This window comes from Pristis pectinata, chromosome 11 (genome assembly GCF_009764475.1).
Source record: "Pristis pectinata isolate sPriPec2 chromosome 11, sPriPec2.1.pri, whole genome shotgun sequence".
Classification (NCBI taxonomy): Eukaryota; Metazoa; Chordata; class Chondrichthyes; order Rhinopristiformes; family Pristidae; genus Pristis; species Pristis pectinata.
The window spans coordinates 22051523-22069449 of NC_067415.1; the positions used below are offsets into that span (position 1 = coordinate 22051523).

General features: G+C 38.7%; 1 protein-coding gene across 4 annotated transcripts in view; it reads left to right on the top strand.

Moving 5' to 3' along the window:
• Window positions 1–3209: 3209 nt before the first annotated feature.
• Window positions 3210–17927, top strand: part of LOC127575736 (periostin-like) — a 66065-nt gene continuing 51347 nt past the window's right edge. For 3 of the 4 annotated variants that reach the window (XM_052025753.1, XM_052025754.1, XM_052025755.1), the window contains exons 1-2: window positions 3222–3367; window positions 3600–3698. In XM_052025753.1, coding sequence (XP_051881713.1) covers window positions 3249–3367; window positions 3600–3698 — 218 coding nt within the window. In that variant the 5' untranslated portion in view covers window positions 3222–3248. Of the gene's footprint in view, window positions 3368–3599; window positions 3699–17927 lie in introns of all 4 variants that reach the window. The other variant, XM_052025756.1, reaches the window with a different exon arrangement.

Here is a 17927-nt window from a genome sequence, read left to right on the forward strand (position 1 = left end):
CTTTTTAATTCTTGTGTAAAACACAAAGAAATGAAGAAACTTCTCATAAAACACTTTCATGTAACCACCAAAGAAATTAAGAAGGCTATTACTCCTTCCTTTAATGTTGGATTATATGATTATGTACCAGATCAAGTACTTATAATATAAAAGGGCAGGGATGGGGTAAGTTTCTATACCTGGGGACTTCTCTACTGCATTGCTATTTGAGAAAAAGTTTGTACAATCTAGGAAGTTGTACTTAGATATTATTAAATATATTTGTCACCTGTTATCGAGGTATGACATAATTAACATTGTTAATTGAAACACAATAAACCCAGATAAATTAAAATCAGCAAATGGTGGAAATACTCCTTTGATCAGACAACATTTATGAAGAAAGAGACAGAGTTAATGTTTTAGCTTGGTGTCTTCTCATCAAGTTATGTATTTGAAAGGTTAACTTTTCTCTCTCCATAGTTTCTACCTGAACTGTATTTCCACCGTTTACTGTTTTCGTTTAATTCTGTTTATGTCAACTGAATTTTAGATCAGGTCTTAATCCATAGAAGTATTTAATGTCAGTACTTTGAAGAGTTTTCTTTAAGAATGAGCCAGTTAATATAGGTGTGCCTACAGTATTAATGGGTGCAAGGACATGTAACAAACTAATGTGTTTTGAGCAGTTTGTTTGCCTTTTTCATTGATGGCTGTATTTTGAACTTTATTAGTAGTTTCCATTCTTGTTTACTTGGTAAATGCTGGACCTCTTCCCCTGTGACTAACAAGAATAACATTTAAATCAATGTGCTGCAACTAAGATTCACATAAGTCACCAGAAACATGATGCTAGATGTACAATATCAGCATTCAAATGCCTTCTCACTGCAGTTAAGGATTTCAATGGCTCAGGCTAGCTTCTGCTTATACTTTTCAGTGAGTTTGCACAATTACCTGTCACGAACCAGCAACAAAAGAAACACACTGAGCATGATTCGGTGTTAAAAACTATTTTATTAATCACTACTTATGATAATACGTAAAATAAAAGTAAAAATGTTAGTATGTTAGAATTCAAAAATGTTAAACCTCGAAAGTTAACCCCAAAACTAAACTCGTCGTGTCTGTGTGTGACAAAGTCCCAAACTCCAAGTTCCGGAATGGTTCTTAAAGTTCAGTTCCGCAAGCCATAAGGTGAAACATGAGCAAGGGCTTCTTCAACAACCACCGTTGTCTGAAGATAAGACATAGATGTAGAGAACATAGGGAGAGTAAATACGAAATCCAAATGTTCCACGATGGAACCCCAGCGACACTTCAGTGTTTACTCGGTAGTGACTTCCTCACCCCGAAAAGCATCCGAATCGTGGTCGTCCACACACAAATACCTGTTTCCTTCTACAGGTCAGCAACAAAGTGAACTCCACCGGATTACTTCCAACTTCCATACATGCATTTCAGTGGCAGACACAGTTATTGTTTCTCATCCATCGATAGAGAAAACTAGCAGGCTGGTGTCTCTCTCCCTTCTCTCTCTCTCTCCTTCTTCTAACTTCTTCAACAACGTCATTACGTCCTTTATCTTCTATTGACGTAAGCACGCCCCACACACACATACACACACTCTCTATCTTAAAGGGACTTTCACTGAGTCCGTAACATACCTCCCTGGCAGAAATAGACCAGTGAGCCACTCACCTCTCCATGTTGTGAAATTATAACAGATTTTACTTCGTCACATAACTTTTATTTATTCTCACTATTTGGTTAAAAAGGAAGCAGTGAGCTAGATATAAACTCCACAATAAAGTATCGAGTTCCTGAAACTAAACAACTTTACAATGAATTGTAAACAGCTTGAATGTGGATTCATAAACATGAAGAAGTCGCTAACCTGTTGAGGAAAATACACTGGGTTCAGATGTAATCGTTATCTGTGTGAACTAATAATACTGGACCTTAAACGGCAATTATCGTTTCGCTAAACTGGATCCAGTAAATTCACAACTGTTATTGTGGTTTATAAGTAAATTGAGTAAGTATTTTGTGCCCGCGTTGTTTATTTTAGTGGGAGTGGGTCAACTGATGGTTCAGCAGTAAGACTAATTAATTAGGGGCAGTGGTCGCATCTGAGGTGAACGACAATGCGTTTTTCTCTGTAATCTCGCTGCAGTTTGACTGGCTGTTGTGCTGTGTCTATCCTGGGAATTATTTTTTTTTATTTAACCTAAGATCAGACATCAATTTCTCTTAAATCTTAATTGGAGACAGAAATGATTTTTTGGCAAACTAGATTTGTGTTGTGACTTCAGCCAGTAGAGGGAGGCAGATTCAAGCTGATCGAAGATGGAACCGCAGGGTCCAATAGTTAAAAACGAAATTTAGACCTAGAGAAGGAAAAAAGATGAAACAGTAACCAATAACAATTGGAAATAATACTTAAAGACACACGTTTCTAACATCTGTAGTATGATAAAGCTCCCATTGTGCTTTAGATACACGATACTTTGAAAAAAACAAAATTAAAATATAAGATTTATACAGTGAACAAAAAGGCAGAGATGAAATTTAATTGCCGCAATAAATGTTACTTCTATATTCGTAACAATTGTTGCTTATTGAGTTAGAAAAGTAGAGTTTTTTTAAAAAAACTGTACTAACATTCTTTGCATAGCATTATTTGACCGTTAACGTTCATGTCTTCTCACTTTTTGGTTTACTTCGAATTTATTTGGTTAAAAAGGAAGGATATAGACTCCACAATAAAGTATCGAGTTCCTGAAATTAAGCAATTTACAATGAATTGTAAACAGCTTGAATGTGGATTCATAAACACGAAGAAGTCGCTAACCTGTTGAGGAAAATACACTGGGTTCAGATGTAATCGTTATCTGTGTGAACTAATAATGCTGGACCTTAAACAACAATTATTGTTTCGCTAAACTGGATCCAGTAAATTCACAACTGTTATTGTGGTTTATAAGTAAATTGAGTATGTATTTTGTGCCCGCGTTGTTTATTTTAGTGGGAGTGGGTCAACTGATGGTTCAGCAGTAGGACTGTGATTAATTAGCGGCAGTGGTCGCATCTGAGGTGAACAACAATGCGTTTTTCTCTGTAATCTTTCTGCACTTTGACTGGGTGTTGTGCTGTGTCTATCAGGACTGGTCCTCCTCCGAGCTCAGCCGTTCCATAAAAGGTCCTTGCTGCCTGTTCATCCTGCCCAGTCCAACTTCAGCGCCGCGAAGGTGACACAGCAGTCAAAGATGAAGCTTTTATTTTTAAGCACCTTCAGCCTCTTTGTTTTAACATCCTTTGACCAAGCTGAGTCATCTTACTATGACAAGATAGTGACACATAGTCGCATCAGAGCAAAGGATAAGGGGTAAGAGACAATTAAATTTCATCAGAAAATAAAAGTTGGAAAGGCATGACTTCTTGGATTATTTTAGAGTATTCATGCAATAAATTGTCTACTTGTAGCAAACTTTTAAAATTAACTTTCTTTAAAATTTTGAGGTTGATCTGGTGAGTGATTTTAGAATCCTGTTCATTCTCTAACTACTAATACTGGTTTAATCACTCCCTCACTTAGCTTCTGGTGTTTCTATTTGCAGACCTAATGTGTGCGCCCTTCAGCAAGTGGTCGGGACTAAAAAGAAATACTTCAGCACTTGTAGAAACTGGTATCACAAGTCCATCTGCGGCAAAAAAGCGTAAGTGCACTTCATATGTACTGTACGTGCAAACAATTCCTAGCCGGAAGGGTGACTTACTTTGCAGCGACTTCCATTCTGCAGAGTGCAAACTGTTGGATGCATAGAATGAGTTATTGCGGTTTCAAACCGAACAAGGCAGATGGAACTAATATTAACAGTACACTTTCGGTCAAAATGTGTAACATTAAACGATCAAAACAAAACATTTATTTTCTTATTTCCAGAACTGGCCCCTCTGACCTTTCAGAGAGGGTACCCGGAGTCAATTATTGATCAGTAGAGTTTCAGAATTTGGATAACCAAATTTATAATGTTTGGGAAACGGATGTGACCCGTATAAGAGTTAGTTGAATTATTATTGACATATTAGTTGAACTATTTAAATCTTATTGTCCTTTAACTGTTAATATCATTGTCCTACAACTAAACTGATTTCTTCAGAAGTGGCTACAAACTTTTAGCTCGTTACTTAGTTCTGTTACCGGAACCCTCTGGGACAGCGTGGGTGGGGGAAGGATAAGTGTCCCGCGGTTCCTACGAAGCTGCAGCGTGGAGAAAAGCAGATTGGTGTTTACCATTATGCCGGGGATGTTGGCAGGACTGGGCAGCTTGAGTTATAAAGAGCAATTAGATCAGCTGGGACATTTTCCCCTGAGGCGACGGAGATTGAGGGGTGACCCTATAGAGGTATATAAAATCATGACGGGCATAGATAAGGTGGATGGTCACGGTCTTTTTCCCATGGTAGGGAGTTAAAACTAGAGGGCACTGGTTTAAGGTGGAAGGGAGACATCTGAAGGAGACCTGAGGGGCAAGTTTTTCACACACACTGTGGTGAGTATTGGAACAAGCTGCCAGAGGAAGTGATAGAGGCAGGGACAATTACAGCGTTTAAAATACATTTCCACAGGTACGTGGATAGAATAGGTTTAGAAGGATATAGGATAATACAGGCAAATAGGATGAACTCAGATAGGCACCTTGATTGGCATGGATGAGTTGGACCAAAGGGCTTGTTTCCATGTTGTATAACTCTATGACTCTATTAAGATGCAAGAACAGGTAGTGTTTTAATTCAAAAAAGACTTCAAAGTGATGTTGCTGCCAATAAAAAGGATGCAAACAAAAGAAAGCAGACTGTTGGAAGGATAACCTGGGGTTTGGTCAACGAGAAGAGATCTTAAAGGAGAGGCAATTCCAGACACCCCACTCAGGTGCTGAAAGCACAATCACCAACCGTGGGATAGAAGGATAAACACTAGACATTAAGTGGGAGAAGGCCACACAGATGAGAAAATCTTGAAACAATTTAAAAGTTTAAATTCCAAGCATTGGGGTGCAGTTGCAAATGCCCCTAGGATTGCCCGGGTGTATCCCCAAATGCATGTTCACCTGGCTAATGTTTCTGCGATATGTGAGAAAATTACTTGCATGTTCAGGTCCTTATGCCTTTGTTCAGATTGGTTATTATCTGTCAGTTATTATCTATCCCCATCACAAATAAAGTTTGCCAAGCTCAACAAGCACCCTGGTGACAACATCTACTTCTATATTTTCTAATATTAATTGGAACAGCAATCAACCTGTGATTTGACAAGCAACCTGGAAGTCATCCATATCAGAGACTTACTTTCTCACTTTGATGTCGCTTGTAGAGATAATCACACTCAATGGAAATTAAAGAACTACAAGGAGAGTAATATTCAATTGCTATTCCCTAGGTAGAGGCACGGATCCCAAATCAAGACAATTGTGCAAAAGCAAATCCTAAAGAGTTTTTAGATGTGATTGTAACATTTTGGGAACCTTGGGAACCCAGTGCCAACATTAATTACTCTGAGTTGATGAAGGCAATTGTGAAAAGAAATGTAATGGGACACACAGCAAATGCATTTCTTCTGTGCCTTGTTAAATGAATTTATATATTATGCAATCATGTGGTTGAATCTCAAGGAATGGATTTAACCAAAATTGCATCTTTTAGGATTAGTAGTCAACCACAATTTTGTGTGGCACATCATATGAACAGCCTTGCTTTGGATGAGCTGAAATTTATTGAAGGTGGAAGATGGGATCTTGGCTAAAAGTATTTTAAAATAGTGAATCTGAAAGAGACAATGAATGGATGGGCTTTCTGTTACAGATGTTCTCATTTACTGGGAGAAATGGTAGCACATTAGCTAGTAGAGCTGCTACCTCGCAGCTCCAGTAATCCAGGTTCAATCCTGACCTCTGGTGCTGTCTTTATGGAGTTTGTACGTTCTCCCTAGACTGCATGGATTTCTTCTGGGAGCTCCAGTTTCCTCCCACATCCCAAGGATGTGGGTGTTGGTATTGGCTACTGTGAATTGCCTCATGCGGGTTTGTGGTAGAACCTGAGGGAATTGATGGGAATATGTGGTGACTAGACTACTGTGAAAATGAATGGGTAACAGGATCACTCTGAGAGCCAACATAGACTACATTGGCCAAAATGGCCATCTTCCATCTCATAAGGAACCATGGAGAATAGAGCAATGGATGTAACCAATCTATGTTACAGATATAATACAGAAATATATAATCATTAAAGCTGAAATATTACTTTGCCAGTTTTATTGATGAGTACTTTGATTTCTTTTTTTAGAAAACGGTAGTTCATTTAAATAAACAACTTAACTAATATTACCAACAAATATTGTTTCATCAGCAGTGAAGTTGTTATCCTGCATTAGATTTTTGTATGTATCATTATGAGTGCATTAATGCTTAACACTTTATATCTTATCTTCATATCAGCACCAAACTATGAGAGCATTTCAGTTCCAAACCTGAGGGAAGTATTGTGACACTTCCCAAAGCAAAAAGATATGATTTCTCTTAGTTCAACATCACATGCAATGTAAATCTAAAGCCCCGTCAACTCATTAAATCTACATACTTGCACCAGTGCATTGAACCAATAGGCATTAATTTTGTCACACTGAATTACTTAAACCCTATAGAAAGAAAGTAATTGAGCAATAATTTGCACCTTTGCATTTTGTTGGTAATTCCTCAGTGAGAGCCTATTGTGAAGACATTTAGATTTTTCAGAGCACTATTCTTCTTCCTCCATCTATGAATATACTTATATATCCATGTGAAGATTGAAGCTCAAAATTAAATTATATAGATTGATCTTGAGCAAGATTTGGGTAGAGGAATAATAAAAGGGACATAGAGTGCTGGAATACTTGCAGGTGTGCAATATTTCAAATAAGTTTGCCAAGCTACATGTGGCATATAGGATGTGGGGTTATTATATATTGGCTGTGACATAAATCTGGCTTAAATAAAGACCGGAAGAGAACTGAAAGTTACTAACTATGATTTCAGGAGGAATAGAGATACAAGGAAGGTAGAAGGGGTGAGGTGGGGAGCATTATTGAACATGGATGATATTATAGTTGTATAGTTCTAAAATTTGCACTTGAAGTATTGCGTACGGTTCTGGTCACCAACTACAGGAATGATGTGGTAGCAATGGAGAGAGAGTGCAGAAGAGATTCACCAGGATGTTGACTGAAATAGAGGGCTTTGGTTATAAGAAGAGATTGGATAGGCTGAGTTTATTCTCACTGGAACATGGGAGGCTGAGGGGTGAGCTTGTAGAGGTTTACAAAATTATGAAAGGCATAGATAGGATAGATGGTCTGAGTTTTTTTCCCAGGGCAGGGGAGTCTGTAATTAGAGGGCACAGGATTAAGGTGAAAGGGGTGAAACTTAAAGGAGATCTGAGGGGTAAGTTTTTCCACATAGGAGGCAGTTATCTGGAACAAGCTGTGAGAGGAGGTGATAGAGTCAGTTACAATTACAAGGTTTAAAAGGTATTTGGACAGACAATTGGATAGGAAAGGCACAGAGGGATGTGGGCCTAATGTGATCAAATGGGGTTAAGGTAGATAGGCCTCACGATCAGCATGCATGAGGTGGGCTGAAAGGGCCTGTTTCTGTGCTGTACAATTCTATATCTATAAAGGTGCTATAATAGTACTGGGTGGTCAACATAGACCCCAAAATGTTAAGAAAGATTAGAGGAGCTAATATACTGTAGATTCAGAAAAATTTAAATAATAAAGCTAACAATAATAGAAATTTCAAATACTCTAATAGAGACCAGAAGGAAATCAAACTAGAAGACAAGGAGGATTATACACCAGAACTTTCTTTATCAGTTTATTTCTGGTCCTAGCAACAAAGGAATATAAGGAATTACAGCTTTATGGAATGAAGTAGCACAGAAAAAGGCCAGTGCCCTATTATATGTCCAACTACTGCAGCATCTTCCACTACCTGTTCAGGTCATGCATTCCAAATCATGTGAAGTAAAGCATTTAAAAAGTGTTAAAATGATTGGACATCTAAAGTAATTGGAATCATAATATAATTGGGTTTAAAGTAATTTTGGAAAGGAACAAAGAAAAATTAATGGTGAAAATATCCAACTGGAAGAGAGCCACATTAGTGATTTTTGGGAATGGATCTAACACAGGTACACTGGAAACAAAGATTGGCCAAAAAAGAGCAAATGAGCAATGGAAAGCCTTCAAGGTGGACATAGTTTGGGTCCAAACCAGGCATTATCCAATAAAGTGGAAAATATTAGCGCACAAAACTAGAACTCTCTGGACAACAAAGTTAATGAAGGATATAATAAAACAAATAAAGGAGATTTCCGACAAATATCAGGCACAGAATACAGTGGGAAATCAGGCTGAATAAAGTGTACAGGGAAAACTGAAAAAAAAATCATATGAAGGGCAACGTGAGAATATGTGGAAAAAGTAGTGCATTACAAAAAAGGAAACCAAAACTGTTTTATAAATGTACACACAGTTAAAGTTATGGTTAATTAAGGACAAAAAAAGTGAATCATCTTGTGAAAGCAGATTCAGAAGGCATGACTGAGGGTATGTCATAGAGTAATACAGCATGGAAATAGGCCCTTCAGCCCAACGAATCCATGCCGACCACAACAACCTCCCTGCTTGTCCCAGTTGCCCGCGTTCAGCCCATAACCCCTCAAGCCCCTCCCCTCCATGTCCCTATCCAAATGCCTCTTAAATGTTGCAATTGTACCCGCCTCGACTACTTCCTCTGGCAGCTCATTCCAAGTTACCCACAGCCCTCTTTAAATATTGCAACAATATTTAGGGAGAAGCTTCTGGAAAGTTTCTTTCTCCACATAAAGGCTGCACACTTGTCTCTGGAGTAAACATGCAGAAAAAGAAATGCTTTCTCCCTCCAAGTTCTTTTGTTTATTAAAATACTTTCTAACTTACCAACTATCCTCCAGTGTCACTTTCGCCTCTGCCCAACTCTTCCCTTGCTCTGTTTTTGTTTAAAAGTTCTATTGAAATGTCATCAGCCAGAAACATTCATGCCCCCTTCCCAGTAAATGCTATATACTTGTTGTGTATTTCCAGCTCTTAAGCGCTGCTGATCCCCTTGCCAATATTTGTTCCTCAACCCAGATCACCAAAAACAGTTCTTTACTCATCACATGTTTGTGAGATCTTGCTGTATACAAATGGCCTGCCTGTATTTTCTACCTCATAAAAGTGTCAAAACTTCAATAGTATTCACTTGCATTGGGTATGAATTCTATGGATCTGTCTTCAGGAAAGAAAAGAATGTTTAATGTTGAAATGGCAGAGGAGGGAATAAGAAATTTGAAAAGGATGAAAATATTTAAAAATTGGAGACAACATAAATTGGGATCACTCAAAGCTGAGCAGATGGAATGCATCTAAGATTAGTAAAGGTAGTAATGATGAAAGTGGCAGAAACTCTGATCACAACTCTTCAAACTACTTTAGGTATTTCAGTGCTCCCAGAGGACAAGTGGATTGCAGATATTATACAACAACAGGAGAGAGTGCGATAAACCCATTAACTATGGGTTAATTTGTTTAACATTAATAACAGCTAAACTACTAGACCAAGGATCAAATTATTTTTTGTATTGAGAATCATCGATTTAAGAAGAGCATTATTTTATTAAAGGCAAGCTTGACTGATTAACCTGATTGAGGTTTTAATGAGGTAGCAAAGAATGTTGATGAAGATAGAGCAGCAGTTGTAAAAATGAATCTTTAAATGCCATAAGATAAAGTACCACAAAATATTCAGTACACCCTAACACATGGAAGAATTGATGAAAGGTGAAACATTAACTGTTTCTCTCTCTGCAGCTGCTGTTTGAGCTGAATATTTCCTGTATTTTCTGTTTTTATTCTTACATATTCAGAAATCTTTGAAGTTAACCATTTACATTGATAAGGTGGCTGAGAAAGCCTTCAGGGTGCTTGTCTTGGTACATTGGGACATTTAATACAATGTAAGGAAATCATGCTAAACATTTGTAAATCACTGGTAAGACCTCAGCTGGAAATTGTGTACAATTCTGAGCAGATCTTCTTGGAGCAGAAGAGGTTAATCAGGAACCTAATGTTAAATTTGTTAGAGCAAGTTGGGTGAAATAGTAACAAGAGATCATAGCTTTAAAATAATTGGCAAGGAAGGGGAGGATAAATGAACAGAACGAATGTGTAGGGATATGAGGAAATTGTTGGGTATGGGGTTAGGTTGAGTATGGTGGGTGTAATGTCCTTTGTCAGTGCTGTTTAGGCCCACATTGGAAAATGGCACTGAAAATGGGCACTGTGATTATAATACAAAATTAAATGTCACTTTGCACTTTGAATTTGTTACACAAATTCATGTTGTGTCATCATTAACATGATTTTAAGACATGAGAGGGTGCTTACTTAGAGTCCTCCTTCTTAAAAACCTTGGTAACTTGATTTTCCAGCACAACTATGGAAGTCTAGGTGAACAAAGTGGAGAGGAGGAAGAGGTCCTTCTTTCATGGGTAGCCCTCAATGCACACAGTTCAGCTGCAGTAAGAAGAGGCAGCATATAAAGTCAATGCAACAGGAGACTCAGGAGAAAGGCACCCCTTCTGATGTTGGCTGTCACAGCTCAGATCCAGGCATTCCATACACTACAAAGCTTGGCTTAGAGATAGTATCTGCATCTGGTAAATAATCAGGCATGAGTGGACTGTAGCCAGGGCAAGGGAGAAGCATAGTATAGGAGCTGGCTTGCCAGAGCATGAAATAACACACAGGTTTCCTGCAGAGGACTCAAGTAAGGACTTTGTTGGGGTAGCCTACAGGACAAGATTGATAGATATGCACAATTGAATGTGGTCTATTGGCAAACCTGCCTAAAAAATTGAATGAAATGTCAAGAAGGAATGGGGTGTCCAGTTTCAGTCTTTCTCCCAGGCTTTCAAGGAGCCTGGAACCCATCCTTTTCAGCAGTGGAATGTCCATTTCAGCACCAATGGAACCACACAGCTTCATTGTACCACAGGTGAAATCGATCTAACCCATGAGTCTCCAGTGGAATCTCAAACATCTGCTATCATGGATCTGGGATGCAGGGTTCAAAGGAGTTTAAAACTCTCCCAGCATTCTGACCTGCAATAAATTACTAAGGATTTATGAGGAGCTGTCTTAGGGGAGGAGTTTTGACTTGACTTTGTGGAGCAAATCTCCTGCCGTTTTTCAGGATGACAATATTTACCCACTTCCCAGAGCCTTACAATTGTCTTTTTCTTACACAGGCCAGATTATGGCCACCCATTACAAGAGACAGTCTGAGGCTGCACTTGAGGACCAAAGCTGCCTGTCTTTCTCCAAATCTATCTCCAGCCTTCTTTACAACATCCCATATTCTTCCACTATCTGTATTCCAGCCACATGAGCACTAGGACAACCAAAGAAGGATTGTAGTGTATGGGGGTAAATAGGGCAGAACCTTCATGAATATAACACAGACATGATGTGTGAACTGGGACAGAGTTCTGATGAAAGGTCTTCAACCTGAAACATTAACTTGTTTCTCTTTCTACAGGTGCTGCCTGGCTTGCTGAATGTTTCCAGTATTTTCTGTTTTTACTTCAGATTTCCGGCATTTGCAGTTTTTTTTTTAGTTTTGCAGTTTGTATCAATCTAATGGGTCGAGGAGAGAGGCACGATACAAGTTGACGCGTGTAATTGTAAAAACATTGTGATCACAATGTTCATTTAAAAAACACAAAGATGGGGCATAGCAATGCTCAATGGGAGGAATAATCAGCAGCCAATTACTCCAGCAAGGGTTTTATTCATTTCTTGATTTTTGGTAGTAACACTTATCCCTTAAATAGTAATATAGCACCTGTCAAGGAATAAGAAAATTAATGAAAGTGAATACAACCTCCATAAGACTTTTAAAGAGGCCTAAGGAGACTGCAATGCCACTTGGCAATGTCTGTTTTTCAAACATTTCTGTGAAAATTAATCTTCCGCCTTCCAAAGATAAATGAAGTATCTTTACAACAAAATGTGTCAAAATTTTGGGTTTTTAAGAGATCTGCAGTACTAACTTTCAATATGGTAAACGGTGTTTAGCAGATGTCTGGTGATCATGGACCATTGCACCAAGACCTCACACTGTCAATGACAATGCTGTGCAATGACTACCTAAGGTTAACTATGTTCACACACAGGCATCTTCCATTCCTGAGAACTGGAGTGGAATCAAGTCATCTTCAATCCTGAGGGACTGTCTAAGTAGAAAAAGATATCATTATTCATGTGATATCTGGACTTTGTTTAGCTTTTGACATCTGAACACTGCTACAACAGGAAATCAGCTTCCAAGCAGATACTACTTCAACACACAATACTTGTAGTTAAATGTAAATTGCAACAGATATTAGAAATATAAATTAAAAATGGACATTGCTGGAAGTTGTCAACAGTCAAGTGTCATTTGTAGAGAGAACAGATGAGTTTTAACATTTGAGGTGTAACCTTCATCAGCTCTTTCCAGATTATCTGTATTGTTTGTGAAATATGTAGAAAATATTTTCTTGTGAGCTAATCAGGAAGATAAGCTACTCAGGAAATAATCTTCAAAAGTTTATTCTTGTTAAATTAGCTCCTTACTTTCCAGTCTACTGGTAAGTTTGACTTGTGACTGATAAGCAAACTCTTGTCCCAAGAGAAGTAAAATGCCTATATTGCAATGATAAGATAATCCAGTTCAAATCATTATATCACATAATTATATTACTGTTTCTCCAACCATTGACTTTGGTTGTCCTCCAATGTTTTCTTCAGAATTGAGTCTAGGCAAAAAGTCTGTACTGATCTCTGCTGAGATAATTATCTGCTTGCAGTCCCTCAGTCGAACATATGGATCTGGTCTTATAGACCATGGTCTTGTGACTTTCTCTGCTTAAGTTTTTACTAAACGGAAATGTGCAGCTCATTGAATATAATATCACATCCCAAATGTCCTGCTGTCTTGCAAAATTGGCTGGAATGTATGCTTGCTTTTCCAGATGGCTTCCTTCCAAAGAGCAAAGGCCGTTTCCAGAAGTCTCAGTGTAGCAAAAGACCAATCCTGCTGGGAACCAGGTGGCTTACAAAGTAGTTAAACATTTTTTTCTTTGCAAACACATAACCTGATTACATTTATTGCAATATCCTATTAATCAATACAGTCTAACTCACATCATCCAGATTATACACAAAGATACTAATGTTCCACTTTAAATCCAAAGTGCCACATTGGAATTCATATATACACAGTGTTTGCCTGGATAGTAGCCCTGAAGTTTTAAGAGGCTGCAAAAGAATTTACCAATCTTTTGCTCGACAATTTAACAATTTTATGTTTATAAATAAAAGCTGTCATTTCTGCCAGTAATTGTGCTGTTCCTTTTAATTATATATAATGAAAACAGTACTGCTTTGACCCATGTAAGTGCAATTTAGTAAATAGATTCATACACTGAACAATGAGCTCTCTTCCCAGTAAATTGAGTATAATAGACTCATAGAACTGACAATATATCAGATATTGTGAATGGAACTCAGTAATTTGATAATTTTCTGCTGAATTATCATAAAACTCTATTTTGGGTAAGAGAACCTTTTCCCTAGGGTAAGGGAGTCCAAAACTAGAGGGCATAAGTTTAAGGTGATAAAGGAAAGGGTTAAAGGGGACCTGAGGGGCAAATGTTTTATATGTAAGGTGAAAGGTATATACGAACCAAACTGCCAGAGGCAGTTAAAAGTTAAACAGACCAAACTGCAAGTGGCAGAGAAGGATACAATTGCAACATTTAAAAGACATTTTGACAGGTTCATGGATAGGAATGGTTTAGAAGGATTTTCAGGCACATGGGACTAGCTCAGGAAGGCACATGGATGAGTTGAGCCGAAGGGGCTGTTTCCGTGCTATATAACTCTGACTCTGTGAACATGCTACCTGGTCTGTTTTCACATGGCTTTTACTTCACAATGCATCTTTTACTCATAAAAGTCCTCTCTTAAGAATGGCATGTTCTGGAATCTACAAAAATTAGTGGGCATGTGTGATGTAGAATTGTATCACACCAGTCAAAGTTCATGACATAAAAACAGTTTTGTTTACCCTTCAAATTCTCCTTGTGATTGAGTGGGTTTCCACCCAGCGTTCTGGTGTCCTCCCACACCTGAAAGATGAGCTGTTTAGTAGGTTAATTGGCCATGGTAATTTCTTTTAATGTAGATGGCTGATAGGAGAACGGGTGGGGGAAGGGTTAATGGGCTTGTAAGAGAGAATTGGTTACAGGTAAGATAATTGAGGGAATGGGATTGTTGTGAGAGCCAGCATAGACTTGATGTCCTTTATTTATGCCTTAGGGAAATAAGATAATGATTCTTAATGATCTTAGAGTTTGCTAGCCAGGGGAGTATATTTAGAGTATGTGTGTATACCAAGCAACAAATTGATCCATCTTAATAGAATTTAGGCATTGTAATATCATTATCTGTTTTGCACCTGTTCCTTTTAGTTCAATATTATGGGTTGGATGCTCAAAATCATTCCGTGCCGGAAATTGGAGGTGTATCCATAAACATCAGGGTGATTGCCAAGAAAAGTCGTTGAATGCTTTTGCAAGTGTAAATATGAGGTTTAATGTAAGTTTGACACCCCTTTGCAAAGTCTAATTGTGGCTCTCCTCAGTATGTGCCTTCATGTTGTGGTTAATTTCTTCTGGGGCAGGGAACTCATCAGCAGTCCTTCTAGGACCATTGTAGGCTGTTATTGAAAGGATAAGTTTGAATCCGGTCCTGATGCAGGGTCTCGACCCGAAATATCAACCATCCCTTTGCTTCCACAGATGCTACTTGACCTGCTAAATTCCTTCAGAAGTTTGTTTGTTGCTCTAAGTCTGAATACTGATCCTTATTTTGGAAATCAAAGAAAGTGCTCCTCCAGGCTATTATTAAATCCAATGACTCTGCAGCCACAATTTTCCCCCAAACCTCTGAAATGACTCCACTTTCCAATAGCCATGGGAACTTTGAAGGGAACTTTGCTCCCTTTCCATCGTTTTCAGGGTAGCAACCTTAGAGATTGTGACCTGGAGAGTCACCACTGGTCCTCACAAGCCTACTGTGCTAATGAAATATAGTCAGGATTAGGGAGGAGAATAAGCAATTTTTATGGCCTCTCCACCATGTGGCACATGCAACATGTCCTGTCCCAATTCCTGTGCCCTAATTTTCTTCACACAAATGTCAGATGTGGCATACTTACTTCCATAATTTTCCAAAGGAAGCACCACTTGAAAAATAAAGCCTAGCAAGCAGCATATTACCTCCATCTTCTCACAATGGTGTTGAGCTGTCTGGAATGTGACATGTCAGTGAACCTAATCAATGGCTGTTAAACAAATGGTTCAAAGGAGAATCATTTGTTTGCACTTTTTAGCACTGATCTTTTTTTGTGTCACTTTACTTCACAGTAATTTATTTGTTTCTTGCAGCTGCCTTTTTTTCATCAGGTTAGCAGCTGTTCTGAATTAGGCATGTACTAATGTAAATAACAAAAGTGGTCTAATTGGGTTGGTTGTGCAGTACAAAGCTCCCACCTGCAAGGTATGAATTTAAGTTGCTTTGTAGCAACGTAACATGATTCATGGACATATGTAAACAGTCCATATGTGACTAAAATTAACCTGTGAATCCTGTGGTTGACTTAAATTTCCCATTGTTGTAACTAGACATGTCTAATCTATAGATGCTTTATCTGATGAAATCCTGTCTGGCATTCTGCTGCAGACATAACACACAATACTTGCTATATGACTTAAGTGGTTCAATGGAATGACTCTATTGCTTTTTGCTTTGGAATTGCTAATGCAGTAGAATAATCAACAGTGCTGATCAACTCTCTTTGTATTAGTGAGTTACTTCCAGTGAAAACCTAAACTTGCTTTTAGAATACTTTTGCTTGGTAGCGTAAACATATCAAATCTTACTGTATTTATGATTTAGGTAACATTTATCAACTGAGGGAATTCATCCTGTTTCAGGATTATTTGTTAAGATTAAGTCAGCAATCTCAGACAGCATCTTGGTGAGGACAATTTCAGCAATGGTGCAAAACAATGCAGTTAAGCAAAATGGAAACTCCCCAAGATTAAAACAGGCTATGCTGAGTGGGTCTAAAGTAGAACATCCTCTTCCCCACCTCCTCCCCCAATCTCCCCTCCCCTTCTCTGGTTAGGATGACTTGGGAACATAAAGAATCATTTTGTGCAATGAGAAGATTTGGCAATATAGCTGGAACTGTAATTCCAAAGGCCCGGACTAAAGATCTGGAAACAAGAATTCAGATCTCAACACATCACCTGGGATTTAAATTCAACTAGTTGCGTAAATCTGGAATATAAAGCAAGTATCAGAAATGGCAACCCTAAGACTATTGATTGCTATGAAGTACAGTTTTAAGTCACTAACCTTTAAGGAAGAAACTCTTACCTATATGTATCTCCAGACATAACGAACCAATGTAAATTGCCTAGCAAACTATTGAGTTCAAGGGAATTAGGAATGGGCAGTACGTAGAACATAGAACATTACAGCACAGTACAGGCCCTTTGGCCCACAATGTTGTGCTGACATTTTATCCTGCTCTAAGATCTATCTAACCCTTCCCTCCCACATAGATACATGAATGATAGAGAAATGGGGGGCTATCTAAGAGTCTCTTAAATGTCCCTAATATATCTGCACCCACAACCTCTGCCGGCAGTGCATTCCACGCACCCACCACTCTGTGTAAAAAAACAACTTAACCCTGACATCCCCCTTATTTCTTCCTCCAATTGCCTTAAAATTATGTTCCTTCATTTTAGCCATTGTCGCCCTGCGAAAAAGTCTCTGACTGTCCACTCGATCTGTGCCTCATCATCTTGTACACCTCTATCAAGTCACCTCTCATCCTCCTTCTCTCCAAAGGGAAAAGCCCTAGCTCACTCAACCTATCCTCATAAAACATGCTCTCTAATCCAGGCAAATCTCCTCTGCACCCACTCTAAAGCTTCCACGTCCTTCCTATAATGAGGTGACCAGAACTGAATACAATACTCCAAGTGTGGTCTAACCAGAGTTCTACAGAGCTGCAACATCACCCCGCAGCTCTTGAACTCAATACCCTAACTAATGAAGGCACCATACGCCTTCTTAACAACCCTACTGACCTGTGTGGCAACCTTGAGGGATCTATGGACGTGGACCCCAAAATCCCTCTGTTCCTCCACAGTGCGAAGAGTCCTGCCATTAACCTTGTATTCTAACTTCAAATTCTATCTCCCAAAGTGTATCACTTCACACTTATCTGGGTTGAACTCCATCTGCCACTTCTCAGCCCAGGTCTGCATTATATCAATATCCTGTTGTAATCTACAGCAACCTTTTATACTATCCACAGCACCACCAACCTTTGTATCATCAGCAAACTTACTAACCCACCCTTCCACATCCTCATCCAAGTCATTTATGAAAATCACAAAGAGCAGGGGTCCCAGAACAGATCCCTGAGGAACACCACTGGTCACCAACCTCCAGGCAGAATACGCTCCATCTACCACTACCCTCTGTCTTCTATGGGTGAGCCAATTCTGAATCCACACAGCTATGTTTCCCTGGATCCCATGCCTCCTGACTTTCTGAATGAGCCTTCCATGAGGAACCTTATCAAACACCTTACTAAAATCCATATACTCCACATCCACCGCTCTACCTTCATCAGTGTACTTTGTCACATCCTCAAAGAATTCAATCAGGCTCATGAGGCACGTGAGTTCCT